Genomic DNA, 20,627 nt, shown 5'->3' with positions numbered 1-20,627 from the left:
TGCTGACAAAGAATTTGGGAAACCATTTAGTCAGAGTTTGACTGGAGTGGAGAGAGGGAAAATGTTCAAACAAGCACCACAAACACACAGACACAGCCAGGCACGTAGATTTGGAGCTGCGCCATCACACCCCATTTCAGTTTCCTGTCATCAGCTACAATAGTATCTGCCTGCAAACAGTTCAACCTAAGCCTATCTTATCAACTGCAGGCTCAGACACAGCCACAACACTCTGCAGCATGTGTGTGTGTGTGAGAGAGAAAGAGAGAGAGAGAGATGTATTAATGTGACTAATTAGTGTTTGGTGTTCTTTCTTGTTTTTCTAGTTTAGTTAGTGTCGTTTCATCACTGTGTGGAAGTTTTAGTGGTAACCTGCCAGGACATTGCTGACTGCTAAAATTGGCTTTCAGACGTCTCTGGTACAGTGCATCAAATGTTAACATTTATGTTTAATTCTGTACATGATCCTTCACAATAAAATACAATAAATAATAAATTTAATAAAAAACTATTCTTATTTTATACTGTATGTACCTTGTGCTTGTTCAGGGTCTGCCAACTGCAATACTTACTTAATTTCAAAAAGGAAAAAAAAAAAGCCCTCATACATCAGTGTGGTGTGGCATAAAAATCTATTCCCAAGCACTCAGGTGAGTTTCTCCTCCAAGAAGACCACAACTCTTTCACCTGGTTTCACTCTTCTTTATTTTCTAGCATCTTATTATCTAATATATATATAGATTATAGAAATAAAATATTATATACATATATATATATATATATATAAAGATTATAGATTTATAGATTTACATTACATTATATTACATATTGTGTAAAGCACAAAATTAACAGTAACGATTTTTTTCTAGACTGGTGAGAAATGCGCTCGACGCAGAATGAAGTAAACGAAGTAAAAAAAAGTATAACCTGTCTAATCTAATAACCTGCACAATCAATCTCACCACTCAAATTCTTTGTGAATGGAAAATGCGAAGCAGCCACGGAAAATGTCCTTTGGCAAAGTACGCTATGTGAACATTAAAGCGGTTTCTGTGTTTTCTAATTTTAGAACAAAGACCTACGTGTGATTTGCCAATAGCATTAATAAGTTTTGGAGCAACGCTGGAGTTTCCTGAGATCGACGAGGAGATTCCTCCACCTCTGATTGCGCAGCTGAGCCACACCTGCGCCGCTGGAGGGAATAAAAACGCACCTGCAGAGCACCACCGCTCCAGTCTCACACCTGAGCGAGGCTGCGAGGCTCGTGTCGCCACTGGACTACTCAGAACACCTTGTCACGTCTCCGGGGTTTGGTCATGGAGGCCCAGCGGTATCCCCTCAGTGTCCGTTTAATCGGAGTGATGCACAAGGAGAAGAGCAAAGTAAGCGCAGGCGGAGTTATTTCTTTATGCAAAGACGAGTACACATCTGTGCTTTTCTGCAGTCTGATCAAATCTGCATCTTCCTTCTCCAGATGTACATGACCTCCGTGCTTTGGTCCGATCAGAGTGACGTCGTTGTTTACAGAACTTTTCAGGATTTCAAGAAATTGCACGTGAGTATAAAACACAAAAATAAAATAAATAAAATAAAATCAGGGGTTGCACACGAGAAGGTGGCTGCTTGTTTCTGTAACGTTTAACTTAAATTGGTCTTCATAGAAACAAATGAAGAAAGCGTTCCCGACAACAAGTAAACTGCGAAAATCAGAGAGAGTCATCCCCAGATTTAGAGGTAAGCGTGTGTGTGCGTGTGTGTGCGTGTGCGTGCGTGTGTGTGTGTGTGGGGATCACAATGTGCAACGACAGGCTTTGACTTTGTGTCGTGTTTCCTTTTAGAGAGGGGGATGAAGCGGGGCGGTCGAAGGAAGGGTCCCAATAAATCGCTCGTGCGCCTCAAGTTCTTGCAGAAATATTGCAACGAGCTCCTGAGCTGCGACCAGCGGGTCACTCAGTCTGCAGACCTCATCCAGTTCTTCCACCCCAAAGACCAGGACCTGCAGCCGGAGTTCAAGAAGAACAGGTAGTCTGAACATCTGTTTTAAACAGTTTTGTGTAGGGATGCCAGATGAGTTCTTGCTCTCCAGGCCCATACACCCTCCACATCCTTATCCACCAATAGTCTGAGGTATTAAGCCGGAATAAGTAAAAAGTAATAGAGACTTTAATAAAAATTAACCTGACATTATTTATAGTTAACATTATATACTGTATATTTACAGTGTATTTGTTCTAAATCTAATTTAAGTATATATTATATATAGTCAGATGAGCTGCTTTTAACTGCAGTGGCCTTTGAGAAGAAAGAAAGAAAGAAAGAAAGAAGGAAAGAAAGAAAAATAAATTATGACATGATAAAGAATTGTAGTGTTATACATAACAGTGAAAGTCTTAAATACATTATTAATATAGGTATCGGCAGATAAATGTGCAAGAATTGAAAAGTGCACAACAAACAATATGTGGACAAGAGGACTTGTAGATAAATACAAATACACTGAATACATGAAAATACATGTTCAGATCTGAAGTTATGGTAAAGTAGTCCTGCAGCCATGTGGACCTGGATGGCAGAACTAGTATCAATGCCAACAGCCTTTGAAATACAACAGAGTAGACCAGGAACCAGCGCTGATGGTATCCTGACACCACTAAATGTGCACCCTTGTGACTGCACAGCAGAAAAGGAAAAAAAAATTCATGCACACAATCTGGTGTGTTTACCTCCAAACTAACCTGCAGCTCTCATCCTCAGCATCATGATCATGCCATCAGATGATGAAATCAGGGAGAACGCAGTACAAGGCGGCAACGTGACCCAGCCGTTTGTCACAGAGACGTACAGATGTGTGGCCCCGTACGAGACCAAAGACACCAAGAACAAAGCGTTCAAAGTGGCATTGGATGAAAAAGTGGACGTACTTATCAAGGACAAAGCAGGTGAGCAAACAACCTTCAATCCGGGTCGTGTAACAGGCCCCACAAATACACTCTGGGATGAGTTTAATGTGCGTTTGTGTTGGTTCAGGGTGGTGGCTTGTGGAGAACGAAGACAAAAAGATGGCCTGGTTCCCTGCCCCCTATTTGGAGAAGCTATATGAGGATGACAATGAGGATGAAGATGACATAGAAGGGACTACTGAAGGAGGTACATGCATACATGCAATTCCTGACCTAATCCAATCAACACCTCATTACCTTAGTAGGTTCATGTCAATCAGCTAAACATTATGTGTTAAAGTAATTTCCTTTCTCAGGAACACTGTGCACTGCGATCAAGAGCTACAAGGCCACCAAAGATGATGAGATAACCGTGAACATCGGTGCAGTGGTGGAGGTCCTGCAGAAGTCCGACAACGGCTGGTGGCTCATCAGGTATTTGTTTCATCCTCGACTTTGCCGAGAGAAAGGTGCCACAGAGACTTCCGTGACTGTCAAAAAGATGAATAGGACAGGGTGATGAATACGTGCTCATGAAACAAGACACTGACAGAAATGGCAGTATGTTAAACATCTTCAATGAGGTAAAGGGAAAAGGCATCTGTCAGACTCAGGATCCTTCAGACAGACAGTGTAAACAAGATCAATCATCAACAAAATACCAGTGTTTGTGCTCATGTTGGCCGTACATTCCTGAAGTTCATGAAGCACTGCAGCCTGTAATTAAGAGCCGGTATCTTGACGTAAATCCAAAAATCCAGATTTTCAACCCTGCATTCTTTTTTTTTCTTTTTTTTCTTCTCTCAACAGATATAATGGTAAAGAAGGTTACATCCCCACCATGTACCTGCAGCCCTACAACTACCCTCATATCCGCATGGCAGTCCACAATCAAGATCGTCGTACCTCCAACCAGCTCCCAGTCCCCTCCTCCACGCTGGATCAGTCCCACCAGCTCAGCCGCTCTCAAGGGAACCTGCTGCAACTTCCGCCTTTAAGGTCGTCCTCACCCCGCCCGCTCCAACCAGACAGCAAGCAGAGGGCGCACTCTCTTAACACCCTGTCTGAGCAACTTCCTGCTCAGCCTGCACCCAGCGCCCCTGCTACCAGCGTTGCATCCACACCTGCCACTGCACAGCACAGTTCTCCACCCACCATCATGGTGGAGATGGAAGGAGAGGAGGAACATGGCAAGAGCCTGAGGTCAGACAGCATGGGAAGCTTTGTGAGCAGCAGCAGCAGCAACTTCAGCTTCAGCGATGACCTCATGTCCTCGGCGAGCTCATCCCTCAACCTGAGCCACAGCGCCAACGATGAACAGCTACGCCTCAGCCGTACGCCTCAGCCCGTGGCAAGCAACCGCCTCAGCCCAACAAGTGGCTTGGAGGGGAAAATGATCCCCAGCGTCTCTGATCCCAACCTCTACAAGGGGCCCACAACACCAAAGGTGCCGCCCAGGCCGCAAGCTCAGGAGATCCTCACCCGCTGCAGCACTGTCACCCGCAAGAACGCAGCCAGAGGCGGTGCGTCACCCACACCGACCGAGATACTGAGCCGATGAAGTTTCTGTTGACACCAACGTCGGTTTTATTTTTATAATTTAAACACCAGTGTGTAGGATTTAATGGTGTCTAGCTGTGAGGAGAACCTATGGTGGCCCCTTTGTCCATTCTGGGCTAGAAGATGGCAGAGGACCTGCTCCCTATGTAAATATGAATGGGTAAATCTAAGCTTAAACTATTCTTAGTTTCACTTGATTAAATCCTTAAGACTGATCAGAAAACTAAATGCATTATTTGCCTTGATAGCACTGTGGGAATATGCGATAGAAATTAAGTTGTGTCAATACCCCTTGAATAGAATATTTTCTGAATAGAAAAAATAACTTCTCAGTTTTGTTAATGTTGTCTGCTATGTATAATGTGCATGTTTACAACAAAATCAGCTACATTTAAATCAGCTTTAATGTATAAACATGATGATTAATCAAGATACACTAAACATGCATAACTCACCTCTTTACTATCTGTTTTGAATGATTTATTTTCCATACTGGAAACCTTATGTTGTGCCTTATATGCATTTTCACTGTGCCGAGTGCACAGAGTGATCGATTTGTTCCTGTAACTGCAGAAAAAGTAAATGTTTGTATGACATATCAGTTCTGTTTTCCCGTTAAAGCATGTTTACAGAAATCTCCACTTGAAGAATGGAATGTGTGTGATTAACACTGAATACACACCCAATATTATATTAGATAAAAATTGTGGGCATATTCCTTTATTACTGAGAAGCTTTGTACAAATATAAGCATGGATTGATAAGATTAAGCTTCATGTGCCCCACCTTAACTTTGCAAAAATATGAAGAAATAAAAAAGGTCAAAAGCACTCAGCTTGAACATTTTCACAAATTCTTGTTTTGTTTTTTTAAGGCAGTCAATCAGCATGTGAATGACTGATGTATCAAACTTTATAGACTGCTGCTTGTGCAACTTAAAAACTCCATGTTGTAACACAAACTACAACTCATTTTAAATCACAAGGAACACATTTTTATTTTATAAACATTTGTAGTCGTGACATAAAAAAAAAGAAAATGCACGGTAATATAACCAGCCTTCTGTGTTTTGTTGAGCTGGTAGATCAGGACTATGCAACATTACATAAGCAGACAATGGGAGCTGGTATTTGCTGTGATGATAACCCTAGCTCAAACCTGCCTGGCTGTTTTTACCTCCTTCCTTCAATCTCTCCTTCCATATCTTTTTCTCCCTTCTGTCCGTTTTGTCTGAAGAACTCAGGAAAGAGAGGCCTGTTGTCTGTATTATCATCATTCCACACCTGTCTCTTCCTGCACTGCCACACATTCAGTGTGTCGTTCCAGCTAAAGATCCGAGATAGGAGGACCTCCTGAGTTTTTTGTTTTTTTTTTCTTCAGGAGTGAGTCATCTGTGCTTAGCTTGGTGATCCATGTCAGCTGGCAAATGTCTGGCACTGAGGGGCAGAAGAAACTGGGAGACATTTCACCATTTTAGTTTGCTCGTTCTTATCTTCTTCCACATCTTCGTCCTCTGAACTCTCCTCACTTTCAGAGTGGTGGTTGCCATTTGTTTTGGTGCTCGCTCCGTTTGCTATCCTCCCGCCGCATATGGAGGCTTTCTTGGTGACGCTGACCTCATCGTCCTCCTCCTCCTCAACAGGACAATTTGGATCTTCATCTTGTCCGCTATCGCTGTCATCCCCAGCATCTTGCCTCTCCTCACCACTGCCCTTTCCTTTCTCCTTGTCAATCATCAGGAAAGGTTGGCTCTGTGCCAATGGAGTGGTGTCCATTTCTTCATCTTGGCCCATGCTAGACAGATACAACAACATGGATTAGACTCAGAGACTGCAAAACAGCAGTTTTCTTCAAACAGCATCTATCATGTAACTACATTGATACTGTAAAGTTATGCTCCAGAGATATGTTGTGAATTATGACAAAAGAAACCATGGTAACCGTTTCCATGCATCACTTGAAGTCTGTCATTTCAAAGCATCATTCAGAAAAGGAAAAATGTGGCAGCATGCCTCATTCAAGGCTGAGAATGCTGCTCAGTAGCAAACAACACAACCTCTTCATCTTCCGGCATGTTTGACTGACGGATTGTGAGACAATGTCTTTTGTTACACAGAAGAAACGACAGAGCAGGGTCTTAGATGAGTTCATGAGTTCCAGTCTGTGACCTGAGAGCTTGAATAAATAGTCTGAGACTCTCACCTGGACGGTGCTCCGGCCACTCTCATCTTCTGCCACATGTAGTTCAGGAACATGGACGCCTGCAGCAAATGTCCAATCCTCTGCATGTGTCTCTCTGTGGGAGATCGAAGAGGAATCAGTCATTTCAGTCAAAATCAGATTCATGACCAGGAAGTAATGTGAAGGGTAACAGGAAACTATGGTATATGTCTTCACAATAAGGTCATTTTTCCATCCACTTTGCCTATGCAAAACGATAACTATCATGTTTATGTTAACACTGCCCCACAGAAAAAAAGAGGAAAGGAGACACTCTTCAGTAATTAAACCAGTTCTAGTGATGACATTTAAATGTCCTGTTTCTCCAGTTTACCAGGTTTAAGTCAAATGTGAGTCATGTTAAGTCACCCTGTGGAACATGGGTATGCACTCATATGCAAAAGAATGTGTGCCCACAACATGAGACACACCTATCTTTGAAACAGAGGTAAAAATCAAACCTAAGGCCCCAGAGATTATTCCTCATTTTCTTTGTAGGAGAGTCTCTAATTGCAGTAACACATGTAAAAGATATCTTAAAACCTGTTTGTCTCCATTACGTCACCATTAAACCAGGTTTCACAGTTCACTTATACTGCTTCTATGGCACTTGTTCAAGTTTCCTTATGTTAACTATTCTAATGGTGTCGTTCTCATTAAGCCCTTGGACCCAGTGGCAATCCCAGTTATTCTGTATATCAAGTGTATTTTGTGTATGTTTCTATTTCGCTATACTGAATCATTCAATGTCTAAGGCTGGGAGATTTGTTGGAGGTTTGTTTTCATATACAGATCTGCAATGTGGGTATTTTACAATAATTTGGGCATATGACCGAGATTAAAGCTCGATAAATACACTTCATTGTCTCCTCTACCCAACGCTTTTTGTCTGACTTAGACAGACAGACAGACAGACAGACACACACAGACACACAGACACACAGACACACACACACACCCTTCACTGACCTGTATATGGGATGAGCCCCTCCAGGTGTGTTCGGGCGCCCTGGTACTGCAGCAGCTCCTCAGGTGGCAGGTGTGTGAGGAGCACCTGGAGGACAGCCTGGGCATCTAGACAGTTTCTGGCATTGGTGTTCCACACCACACAGTAGCGCAGGAGTGACTCTGAGTGGGAGTGAAGCCATTACAGGGTAGAGAGTTGGGCAGCAGCCACAGATGAAGGGAAAAAAAAAAAAAAAAAAAAAGAGAGAGACAGGCTTTATTACTTTCTCTGCTGACAGTCTTTTTATGGCTTTTTAACTGTGTCCCTACTCCACATCCTTTTATTTGAAGACCAGTCCCATTTCGAAGGCTCCTTCAAATGGCCCAACCTATCCAAAGATTCATTGTGCGCTGGAAATGAAAATAATATGGCAGCAAACAACACCAACAGAGAGCCTGAGGATTACACTTTCAAATGTATTGGGTTTCAGCTCAGTCCAACACCTCACAACAGAGTTCAGACAGCCTGCACATTTTCACCTTATTTTTCCTGTTGTTGCGTGTGATGATTAAAACGGTTTAAGGACATCGGCGACCTGTTACCTTTCTGATCCAGTCGAAGTTTCAGCAGTGTCTTCTCCAACAACTCGCGGCTGTCCTCCCCCTGACGGATCGCTAAGAGCAACAGAGACCAACACGTCAGCCAACATGACATTGTCCATTTGTTTATGCTACGTTTGTTGCAGCAACTGAACAAGTTGTCCTCACATGAACATCATCATTTCACTAATTCTTAAGTTTATAAGTCTCATCATATCAGGGGCCACTGAAACACCTCCCTTTCAATGTAAACATCTCTCCAAACGTTAACGTCTACTGCACTACTGCAGTACCACAGTGGGGTTAAATCATTTATGAAGACACTATGTGTATTTTATGTCTAACAAAATCGTAGTCGTGTGGAAACTAATATCAACACATAACCAGATTCTCTGCTTTGAAATTGTTCTGGGCAAACCTGGGTTTGGTTAAATCTATTCTCTTGTCAGAGTAAGCATTTACTAGGCGTGATCAATATAACTTTGCATAATACTGCCAAACCTACAATGCATCTGCCTTTTATTTGACACACGTGACGTGCATGCTGATCCACCGCCTGTAATACTGCACTTGAACGAGGCCTTACACCTATGACCTACTCACTGAAGAGAGATCATTTCCATTCTTGAATAAGTTCTGCAGATGAGAGAATCTGAAATAATATTGGGACGTTTAATTTAAAGACTATAGTAAGATGTTCTGTTGGCTACTATAAAACAACTTTTACTTTGCAGTAGCACCATGTCGGCTTTAATGTAAGTACAAACAAAAAGTTCACAACAGTACAAACATTATAAACCATCTGTGATTTGTCCCAGAACCCTCTTTGTTTTCTTTTGACCTGTAATTGTGCTCCCAAAGCACAGAAGGATATGACAGCTATATCCTTCTGCATGAGATTAACAAAATGTCACTGCGCTCAATTGTTTTGAAAACAGATTATTTTTCCTCTTGTGACAAGGGCAGTAGTTGCTTTTGGAGCCCATGGAGCATGACAGTGCAGTATCAGGTGGTGTGGTGTGTATGTATGAGTGCTCGAATGACTGAACTCCTAAAGTGAGCAGTAAGAGATGACACCCCCTGTCAAGATAACAACAGCTGAAAAGACAAAGGACAGAGATGTATAGCCTGCACGAGGTGTTAAGAAATACTCGAAAATATATTTTGAATTGAAAGCGCTGTATAAGCACACAATCAGTCAGGTTAGAGACAGTGAAATACTGATTGACTGAAGACTGATAGGATAAAAAAATACCTTTGATCACAGTGAGCACAGTGTGAGGCTGGTCCAGTGATATGGCCAGACCCAGGGCCTTAAGATACTTCTTCTCATGGAGCAGGTTGGACAACTCTTGCTTCCTTCAGACACAATAAACACACGGTCATACACAGGCAGCCAACATTTTGAAAAAAAAAAAAAGGGGGGGGGGGGAGAGAGAGAGAAATTTCTCAATGATGGTTTACACATGAATTCACATTAACTGTCTACAACTTTCCCACAAAATGCACCAAGTCAAATGTACACACATTTTTGTTTGACTATGTCAGTGGTTCGCAGCTTGACGTTACACACAATAGACATGCCCATTAGCTTAACCCTAAAAACAAATACACCAGATGGTTGAAAGTCAGAGTTAATGGTTATTGAAGGAAGTTAATGTCATAAAAGTATTGGTTGTACTTTTTATTTTTTAGAAAAGGTGAAAACAAAAGAAACAAACTTTGAGATGATGTTACCTCACTAACAAGAAATCTGAAGGTCGTTTTGCAGAAATCCTTTGCCTATTACATTATCATGTGCACACATCATTTGTCTTTTCTGTCTGTGGTGCTACCTGGTAATAATCCATTTGTTACCAGCATGTATAAACACACCAGTGAACAAAAAACACATTCACAAATCAAAGACATGTAATCAATTGTCTGAGACCTGAAAGTCCCACGCTTATCAGAAAACACTGCGGCACTCTCATACAGCCCTGATCTCTGCCAGCCCTGACCTGTGACCCAGCGAGGTCCACCTTAGCCTAACACAGCCTCTATTTACTGATCAGGCGACAGACAGACAGGAGGACGAAAAGTAGACCAAGGGGTTTAGTCTGGGACTGAGCGACTCCTCCACGACCTCTGACCTCCAACAGAAAGACGACAAGACTGTTTGTCCACCGCTTCAGTTTGATGGAACAGATGGGAGGGATGGAGGATGGATTTTACATATCTGAAAGATAATGTAATGTGTAACTTACTTGAGTATCTGATCCTCCTGTTTGGCCTGCTCCTCCGCCAGCTCCACCTCAGTCACATCCTAGAGATGGGCAGAGGACAAAATCTTTTGTGTTAATGTGTTGATCCCTGCAGGGGATAAAGTAAATATACATCAATCTTATATAAAGCAAAGATCATACCAATAAAGGAGTAGACTCTTGAATTTAAAAACAGATAAAAATGCAAAATATATATATATATATTAAAAAGTTCATATGAAAATACAGAAATGATACTAAAACAAGCACTATTCAATCTGCAATGAGAATAGGATTAAACAGAAATAAAAAATAGAAATAGAAATGAAACTTATTAAAGCACCATGAAATAGTAACATGATAGAGAAGAAACATTCTTAAGTGTAGGACATCTTGAGAAGGACTGAGAACGGCATGCAACTATTTAAAAAGAGCAGTTGGGCATCCTGCCAGGTTTAGAGTTAGATAAACAAACAGTAACACTAATAGCAAGATAAGACAAACTCTGTCACTTCCTTAATATAGTAATCATTACTATTAACTAATTATTAATTATTATTAGGTTTGATTGTTAAATCAGTCCATCTTAATCCTCTCTTCAACTGCTCTGTTCAGCAGGTGACGATCTGTCAAATCCGACTTACCACCCACACAGTGATGTTAGAGTCCGCTGACCCGGTCACCATCTTGTCGTCTTTGCGGCTGGCGTGGAGACCCCACACTTTGTCCTGGTGGGCGTCCAGCGTCTTCACACACTCATTGGTCTTTATGGTCCACAGCTTTACTAAACCGTCTGAGCCACTACAGATAGAAAATGATAAGAGGCGTTGAGTTGCAGCTGAAAATTAAATAATCGTTGAAGTTGACAATCCACCATGTGCAACACAAGTCATCTGCTGCTACGTTTTGTATTTTGTATCCTGTATATTTAGTATTTAATTATACATATTATATTATATTTTATTTTATTATATTATTTATCTCTTTAAGTATTTTGGTTCTTGTCATTTGGAAATCAAAAAAGTTCTTTAATCAAACAACGTTCTCTGGTTCTCGCCTCTCAAATGTGAAGATTTCATATCTTTGGCATTTGACTATTTAAATACTAATCGATAACGAAGCCCATTGCTCAAACTAGACATCGTGCAGAATCAAAGACACTGATTTGTAGAAGATTCACACTATTCTCCCACAATGCAAAGAGTAATTGGACGAGCTACTCATAGCTGGAAAAAATTACAGCTCAAAGCGGAAGGTGGTGAAAAAGCTCCATGAACAAAAATGATTTTTGTTGTACCTTAAGTTTTCATTTCCTGTTAGTATAAAACAGTAACGTGGATTTCTTGTATACTAAATGCAAACAATAGCAGACTTTAAAGATAAGTAAGTATATAATATGTACTTTATACAATTAGTATGTAGTATGTTACTGTTTATGTGTCAGGTGAATGGTAAAGCGGATCGAGCCAGCCTTATGATGATTATGAGCATTTTCAAATGTATATGTAGAAATATTTTTATTTAACATAATTCTATTTATATCTTGCCTTATGTTCTTGGCGGTGATATGAAATACTGATTTGATTTAGGTTTCTTCTGTTTACTGCACTTTATATGAAGGTAATTCATAAATTCTAACATTTTTTAAATCTATGCAGGTAAAAGTTTTACAATAATTGAGTCATCTTTACACAAGAGGTAGTTGGTTACCTGGTGAGCAGCTGAGTGCCTCGGCTCACAAAGATGACCTTCAAGACTGACGCGTCGTGCCCCTCAAATGTCTGAAGAGATCCAAGAGGAAAAATAAATGAATAAAACACAAGCACTTAATTTCTATTTCAGAATCAAAAAAATCTCTGAAATAAAATGAAAAAGCTCAACAATTACAGTCAGTTACGAGAAGAGGCGGAATATAATGAACCTTAAACACTCCTGCTGTCATGTTTCAGATGATTGCCATCATGGCATAACAATTATTTGGATCTAACAAAGACAGAAATATCCCCAGCTAAAGTGAGAGATATCGTGTCATAACGTTTTAAAACTTACTTTTACCACATGACTTTTGCTTAATTGCTTTATCTGTAACATATTCTATCTGTTACATCTCTGTGATAATTTTGTCCATTATTTTAACATTAATTTTAACAATTTTATGTGCTGTACAAATAAATAAAGTTATGATAACATGTCCAATAAGCATGTAAGTGTGAAATACAGCCTTTCAAAAAAATAGCACACTAATAAAGAAACAAGCTTTCTGTACACACATCTGTTGTATCCGGTCAGTCTTCAGTTCCTGTAAGAAACAACACTCTGTGACATAGTGGCCCACCTTGAGGCAGCTGAAGTCTTGCAGGCTCCAGAGCTTGGTGGTGCCATCTGCAGAGGATGTGGCCAGCACCTGGTCGACGGGAGAGAAGCACACGGCCCAGACGCCGCGGCGGTGGCCGCGAAACACCCCCAGCAGGCCCAGGTTCCCCTCCCCTGCCAGCGACCACAGCTTGGCGGTCCGGTCCTGGGATCCCGAGGCCAGCAGCTTGTCATTGGGCGACACCGCAACACTGTTTATATCCTGGAGAAATGACAAAGGAGAAGGGACATGAGGAATAACTTTTCACAAAGTTGGTGAGATGAAGGAGGAAATTCAGGTAAAAACAAACAAACAAATGAGGTGACATGGTGATAGGACAGAAAAAGGAGGATGTAAAATCACATTTTTTGAATTATTTAAATTCCTGTCATTACGCTGCCTCTATAGTTGATTAACATCTCACACTCTCTGTAGATATATTCGTAAAGAATGTTTTACATGAAAACAAAAGAAAAGTTAAGTAAGCAGGCGCTGATTATGGACATACAATCATGCACCATATGTTAGGGCTTGAGTCAGGGGTGTGACGGTGCAGCAGGAAAAGCAGGAAATTGTGCAAAAATCTGACTCCCCAGCATCTTGTTGACAGTTGTCCTGGTGAGCAATTGAGTTTTCATGCACTTCCTTATGAGAAGAGTCACCTTTCATGAAACTAAAGAGATGGCGAGAGACTGACTCATCTGTGTGTGTGAGAGAGGGTGTATCCTCATTAAAAATGTTTCTCTGCAAGGCCTGAAGAATCCAATAAAATATAAAGCTATTTCTTATGTTTATTATTAATATATGCACATTAAGTGGCTTTTTAAAAGTAACATTTTTTGATGATGTAAGATATTTGTTACCATTTATTTTTTCGTGAACCATTTTTTCCCTCAGCTTGTCTGTAATTCTACTACTATTTCCACTACAATTCCAAGAACAACTGTGTGCACATGCATTTAAGTAACCATATTACTGTTGGCTTTCTTAATGCAAGAAGCAGAAAACTCTGAAGAAACAAAGTTATATAGAAGTGATTTGATGCCTTGTACTTTCAGCAGACAGAAAGATTATTGAAAGAATAAACCATTGTCACAGATTTGAACGGATGATCCGCTCTATCACCTCAGAAGAACACAGTGACTAAGCTGCTAATATTATCTGAACAGCTGCATAAAGACCCTCATTCAACACTATATCCTAAACTCGTGCAGTGTTTAACAACATGAAGACACAGCAATCAAAACACCTGTGATGTGTAACCAGCCAGGTGAATATACTTAGTACATATGTAGTAAGCAACAACAAAAAGCTGGAAGTGACCAAAAGTGAAATTACACCACATGTTACATTCAGAGTAAAAGGTTAACAGCAAAAGCTCAGTTTCCCCTGTTTACACTAAAATGCAACATTATCTTGTCGAACTTTGGTGAAGTGTAAACTGTTTTCTCTGCTGACAGGTTTCAAAAAAGTCATGATTTAACCAAGATTTTAGAAACTACTGAGAAGGGCTTTCAGAGATTTAACAATAAAACAGTTAAATAACGACTGTGTTTTCTTTGTTTCCGTCACCATTTAAAAAAGACTTTCTGAATGTACACACAAAAGCCTTTCGTGTATGAATTTGAAGAGGAAATACTTTCTTATTCACAAACAGCATTTGTCTACTTTTAAACAGGTGAAGCCTGGCAAAAAAATGCAGACATACCCTGAACTTTTGTTTTCTGCACTTATTATTTGACATCTCAGGTATTTGATTTAGCTTTGTTTGAAGCTGAAAGTAAAACAACTGTTTCTCTGATGAGATCATGCAAAGGTTGCTTTTGTGGAACAGCCTTGATTTTCCAAGCTCAAATCTGGACAGAGGCCATTGTCAGATGGTATTTGATAAACGCTATGAACTGTTATGTAATTCGTCCTATGCACTGGATGAAGCTGGTGATCTCCAGCAAACAATGTCTTTCTTTGGGTATGCTGCCAGCTACAAATAGCTGCGGTTTCTTCCTGGACTATAAGTTTTTGTCCTGTACCTTGTCATGTGCCTTCTCTGTGGCACGGGAAGTCAGCTGACACATGCCTGTCCCTGCTGTAGACATGTCTGCTGGCAGATCCCACACCTTCACTGTACAGTCCTGACTGCCAGACACTATGAAAGATGCTTTCATTCTAGACACGGAGACAAAAATGGAAGATCATTACTGTCACGCACGTTCACAAAGAATCACTGAGTTCTTAACTTCTTTGAACATCTACCAACTAATTCTTAATCAGTGTTCATAAATGTAATAAGAAAACACTGGCTCCAGGAATGTGGAGTGTTACCTGGAGCAGCTGATGGAGCCCACAGCATTAGCATGGCTTGAGCCTTGGGCCACACATCGCACCAGACCGCTGTCACTGTCCATCTCCCACACACGCACTGACCTGTCCTGAAAACACACACACACACACACACACACACACACACACACACACACACACACACACACACACACACACACACCATAAATGTGGTTTAATGAGCCTCTATTTATAGAAAAGCTTCATGTGGCTTTGTTGACACTTGTGGGTTTGAGTCGATTATGTGTGGAATTATTGTTTCTTTCTTTTTTTATTCTGCTCCTTGTCTGCAGTGTTGCTGCATGTGTGCTCACCTTCGCACAGCTTGCAAAGAGAGAGCCTTTTTTGAACACATCCAGTGAGAGGACAGTATCTGTGGAAGATGAGCAGATACAAGTAGAAGAGATAAGAATCACAACAGACGATAGATATCTGACCTGCTCATCAAGTCACCTTTTAACAGCACAAAGCTGAGACAACCTGACTGTCTCAGATTCTGGTTCCCCTCTGGTCTTTTTGCTTTTGACAGCTGTGTTTATTAAAGATTATAACATTCTAATATCATTAAAATGATTACAAGTTTCTTTGTTCATCATTACCTTTATTTTCCTTTGTCGGTTATTAAGTGTGAAGCACATTCACTTTCATTATTATTCCATAAGACTAGATCTAGCCTTAGTCAACCAGCCTCGAAGCAAAGCAGGTTTTTATCTGTGACACTGTTCTAAATAACCTTTGCCTTAACACGAGTCTAATTATAGTAAGCCATTCATTTCCAGTCACCCAGGTTTTTCCATTCAGTGAAAAAATGACTGCAGCTTTGAGAAGCTACAGTAAACATTGCAAAAATACATTTACATGCATTTACATTCACTCATTTGGGCAGATGCTTTTATCGAAAGCGACTTAGAAGTGACTAAAGAATGTTTCACCTACATTAACAGTAATTACAGTGAAAAAATGGAGTCTTAGAGTCTTTCTTTGCTATACACATCTATGAACAAATGGCAGTATCACAGAAGCTTTGCGCTCTCTTGTGAATAAATGAAATACTGGAAGTCTCATCTGTAGATCTACACGAACACATGCTGCCCCCTGCTGGTGACTGACCTGTGTGTCCGTAGAGGATCTGGCAGCTGTTGGTGAGCAGCTCATACACCTTCAGCTGGCAGCTGTTGGTGGCCACTATGATGTGACTGTCGCCTTTACCCAGAAACTTCACATCGAGCACCTCGTCGCTGTAACCCACAAACTGGAGGAGAGTGGAGACAGAGAATCCATTAATTCTGCATCTGTGTCACTGAAACCTGGCCTCAATGTCTGGGGCCCCCCAGTTTGACATTACACAAATTGCCCATAATAATGTGCAAGGAATTAAAATATCTAAATATATATATTATCAGTGGGTGATATGAGTGCCAACTTAGTTCAGCCTACATAACACAGAGAACCAAAAGACCAAAAGAAATTTTCTCTTCAGTTAACCTTGTAAAAGACACTCAACATATGTCATTCTCTTTGATGTTCAATTTAAAATGTCTCTATAACAAACAAACTACAAGCTGGTTAAATAACCTGCTATTTGGCAGCAAAGGCAACAGCAAAGATGTAGATATATGTAATGACAATAATTTATATTATCCTTTATATTTAAAATCATGTAAATAAATGATTTAATAATGTACTGGCAGGTTGATACTGACATTTAACTTCTAAATAATGAATAAATATTAGTTCTGGATCTAAATATTGCACTCAGGTGTGTGCCCATTACCCACCTGCTGCTGTGTGGTGAGGCCAGGCAGCTGGTAGAGCAGTATGTTGTGTTCTGCAGTGACTGTGGCCAGTCTGGACGAGTTGGGCAGGTGAAGCAGGTACGTTAGACTGCGGGGGTCATCGTCCTTCTCCTCCTCCTCCTCCTCCTCCTCCCCGTGAACAGGGATGAGAGTGGAGGGGAGGGTCTGGGTGTAGACACAGCGCGCCGTGCTGGCCTCCCACACTCTCAACACACCTACAGAGAAGGAAAGGGAGGAGAGGTGAGTTCAACAAAGCACAAAAACATGCTTTAGATTTTCAGAACAGGGAAAATAAAAAATCGAACCTTTGCTGCCAGCTGTGATGAAATGCAAGTCTTTGCTCTTTACTCCGATCTGAGAGAAATCTTTATTCTCAGGCAGCAGCACAACGCCCTCCACAGCCTGGAGACCGAGACAACAAACACAGCAATGAACAAATGGAGTTCAGAGTCACAGCTGCAGCATTTTCCCCACAAGGAATACAAAAAAAAAAGATTTTGTGTGTTAGCAGCCAATATCTTTCAATTTCAGTGTCACCTCATAGACAGGTACAGTCCTCTTGGCTTTTCGAGTATTCACGTCCCACACTGTACAGATCTTGTCTCTGCCAGAACTACAAATAAAGATCAGCACAATTACACACAATGAGCAAACCAGCTTTAAAACACACAGCTACAGAAGCCATTTTTTTTTTTTTTTTAAATGTCCTGAGTTTGACTTATGATAACAGGGATATTGCGTCCATTTTTGGGGGGTAGATATAGAGTATATAGAGTACAATACCTGACCATGGTGCCACCATCAGCACTGAAGCAGAGGGAGGTGACAGCGCTGTAGTGGCTCTGCAGCACACACACACACTGACTGGAACGTAGGTCCCACAGCCGAATGCCGCAGTCCAGAGAGGAGGAAAAGAGCTGCAGCCGGCTGATGTCTGGGTGGAACTGGACCAGGCTGCAAAGATACACAAAGTTAGTCCACTTAAAACTGAAATGTCTAACTTCATAAAACTGAATATAAATTAAAAAAATAAATTTTTAATTATGTTTAATTCAACCAAACTGATTATGTCATTCTTTGATTTTTTTCCCCCCACATCAGTTAGGCTGACTGTACAGGAGCGACTCACTAACCTTATCCCCTGACTAACTGTAAAACTTTTAAAACCGAGCAGCAACTTCTGCAGTCAAAAAAATTTGAAGAAATAAGCTCCATGCAGTTTCAGGTATCTGGACTTACTGCACAACACCAGACGACCCTTTCAGGTTATGAGTGCAGTACTGCTTCACCACATCCCAAATCTTTATGGTGCCGTCACAGCCACCTGCGGGACAACAAGAGGAGAAACTCAGTAAACTGTAAGATGTCTATGTAGCAGGTGTAACTGACTACTAGTCCGTGGTCAGCTGACCTGTGGCTAGAAGCGTAGACGTGGAGTCAAAGGTCATACTGGCTACAGGCACAGTGTGAATGGCCCTCCATGACCGAGTACACTGAGCTTGTCTCCAGTCCCACTGCTTCAGCAGCAGAGCCCTGCTGGCTGTTACCAGCAGCTGTGGTGGGACACAGAGCAGAGACATATACACATTTTAAATACTCTTTTACAGGCTGATATTAGAACCCACAGCAAATTCACACTGAAGTAAGGACACATGGCTGAGGTGTTTGATTTACCTCATCATCACAGCTAAGTGCGAAAGATGTGATGTCCTCTTGATCATCCTGCAGTTACAACATGAATAGACAAAATGGAAAGATCTCAGGATAATCAAAGGTACAAATTTACAAATCACTGACATTATAAGAGAGGGGATGATAAAATTCAGGATTTATGTCCATTCTAGTGCCTGATGTAAAGTAAGTGGGTGACATCGTATTTAAGGCTGCAACTAATAATTACTTTTATTATTAATCTGTGGATGTTTAATTTACTAATCTGTTGTTTAACCTTAATGTCAAAAACCTTCCCGGTTCCCAGAGTCAAAGTAGACATCTTCAACACTAAAACATTAAATTTACAGTGATACAACAAAGCAGAGCAAATATTCCTTACATTTGAAAAGCTGGAACCAGAAAGTGTTTGACAGATAATCAATTACTTAAAAAACAGTCAGATTAATCATTTGTCAATCGACGAATCAATAAATTGTGTAAATCTTGGATCCTATTACCGACAAACCAATACTATAAATGTCTAATTTATCATAAATGCAAAAAACTTTACATTGCATTCAATAAAGCATAAATAAGCTGCAAATAAAATAAGCTTTCACTTTCAAATCACCCCTAAACCATAATTTGGCTTTATTTTTTAATTTTTTTTTTTAAATTTGCAACCATATTCTGTTGTGCATGATTTGCTCCCCTCCACCCCCATGAAAGTGGTCTTTGAGATACTAATAGGCTCTGCTGTAAGTATCAATGATGTACGACTCCAGTCTTCAAATGTAACCACCCACTGTGGACTCACATGCTCAACACTGTGGACAATCTTCCCGGTGCTGATCTCCAAAACATTGACATGAGAGCCACACGTGCAAAAGATGTGTTTCTCATCTTTGCTGATCTGAAAAACAAACAGACGGAGGGGTTAAAGGTGCAGTCATAAGACCAAACTATCAAAATCAGCTTGTGATGACAGCTGCAAGTTTTCTGTGGAAAAGTCTGTTTTTGGAGCTCTGCTATTTCGCTTTGGGCCATTCTTGTTTTAATCTGTTACACACAATTCCCCCAACCTTTACGGCAGAGCCACGTTATATCACCTTTAAGACTAAGATTGACTGATGTGCAGCAATACAGACGCTTTCCGCTCAAAGCGGACCACTCACCTGCACTTTCCCGCCTTTGTAAAACGGTTCAATCTTGCTGGAAACAGTGTAACTGTAATGAAATAACAGAAATATATGACTGTAAGCTGCGGCAACTACAAGTGAAACTTTAGCTTAGCTTGTATTAGCCAGCCTGCAATGTTTGCAGCCTGGACGTGTCATGTGACAAAAACACTTACTTTGTTTTGAACTGAAGGTTGGTGTTTGCCATCTTGATCACGAAAAATGCCCCCGAAATATATAAATATTTGGCAGCCTGAGTGATTAAACTGACATTTCTCACTTCACACGTTGGATACAGTCAACACATCCATCCCGCATGTTGATAGCCGGAGTCGCACACATTGTACGTCATCTGAGCGCATGGAGCTGTGATTGGCCAGAACGGTTTACTGCTGGTAACGCTGAAAACCCCGCTTCTATTGTGAACATGCAAATAGCCTATACACAAACCCATAAAATAAAACATATAAACTTATGATTTGTGGGGATTTAACATTCCATGTGTAAACTGAGTGAATGCCACGCGTCTTATAATTCGTAATTATAATAAACATTTCATAATAACTTTTAAACAATAGACTCAGCTGGAACCATTCATGTTTAAAGGTCTCTGTTTGACATGCGGAGGCTGAGCTCTGATGCTAGAACAGCTGGGAAAGGACGCTCCATAATGAGCGCCCATTATCTGCCTTCGTTTTTTATCACTTACTGTTTTCATTTGTCCGCACAAACACACACACAGAGAAAGAGAGAGAGAGAGAGAGAGAGAAAAACACGGTCCCTCCTTCATGTTTTGTCAG

At 40.8% G+C, this 20,627-nt stretch overlaps 2 protein-coding genes across 2 annotated transcripts; one reads left to right on the top strand and one right to left on the bottom strand.

Annotated features, from left to right (window-relative positions):
• The first annotated feature begins 1,223 nt into the window (after positions 1 to 1,223).
• noxo1a (NADPH oxidase organizer 1a) lies at positions 1,224 to 5,329 on the top strand. Its single transcript, XM_023423282.2, has 8 exons — positions 1,224 to 1,382; positions 1,475 to 1,555; positions 1,662 to 1,734; positions 1,839 to 2,022; positions 2,755 to 2,939; positions 3,028 to 3,147; positions 3,257 to 3,374; positions 3,750 to 5,329. The coding sequence occupies exons 1-8, from the start codon at positions 1,317 to 1,319 to the stop codon at positions 4,498 to 4,500; spliced, it is 1,578 nt and encodes a 525-aa protein (XP_023279050.1). The 5' UTR covers positions 1,224 to 1,316; the 3' UTR covers positions 4,501 to 5,329.
• A 141-nt stretch (positions 5,330 to 5,470) lies between these two features.
• Positions 5,471 to 20,164, bottom strand: tbl3 (transducin beta like 3). Its single transcript, XM_023423281.2, has 23 exons — positions 20,004 to 20,164; positions 19,825 to 19,876; positions 19,467 to 19,562; positions 18,671 to 18,718; positions 18,408 to 18,549; positions 18,236 to 18,320; positions 17,780 to 17,950; positions 17,534 to 17,609; positions 17,302 to 17,398; positions 16,979 to 17,211; positions 16,311 to 16,452; positions 15,515 to 15,573; positions 15,183 to 15,289; positions 14,891 to 15,026; positions 12,843 to 13,082; positions 12,218 to 12,288; positions 11,152 to 11,308; positions 10,511 to 10,569; positions 9,520 to 9,623; positions 8,268 to 8,339; positions 7,689 to 7,847; positions 6,702 to 6,795; positions 5,471 to 6,293 (listed from the first exon to the last, which is right to left on the bottom strand). Exons 1-23 carry the CDS (start codon positions 20,033 to 20,035, stop codon positions 5,915 to 5,917), a joined length of 2,811 nt encoding a protein of 936 aa, XP_023279049.1. The 5' UTR covers positions 20,036 to 20,164; the 3' UTR covers positions 5,471 to 5,914.
• Between the last annotated feature and the right edge of the window lie 463 nt (positions 20,165 to 20,627).

Source organism: Seriola lalandi, unplaced genomic scaffold (assembly GCF_002814215.2).
Source record: "Seriola lalandi dorsalis isolate HSWRI2012SDOR001 ecotype SW California unplaced genomic scaffold, Sedor1 jcf7180002054690, whole genome shotgun sequence".
Taxonomy (NCBI): Eukaryota; Metazoa; Chordata; class Actinopteri; order Carangiformes; family Carangidae; genus Seriola; species Seriola lalandi.
Note: the sequence above shows the minus strand (reverse complement) of the source record. Positions and strands in the feature narration are given on the sequence as shown.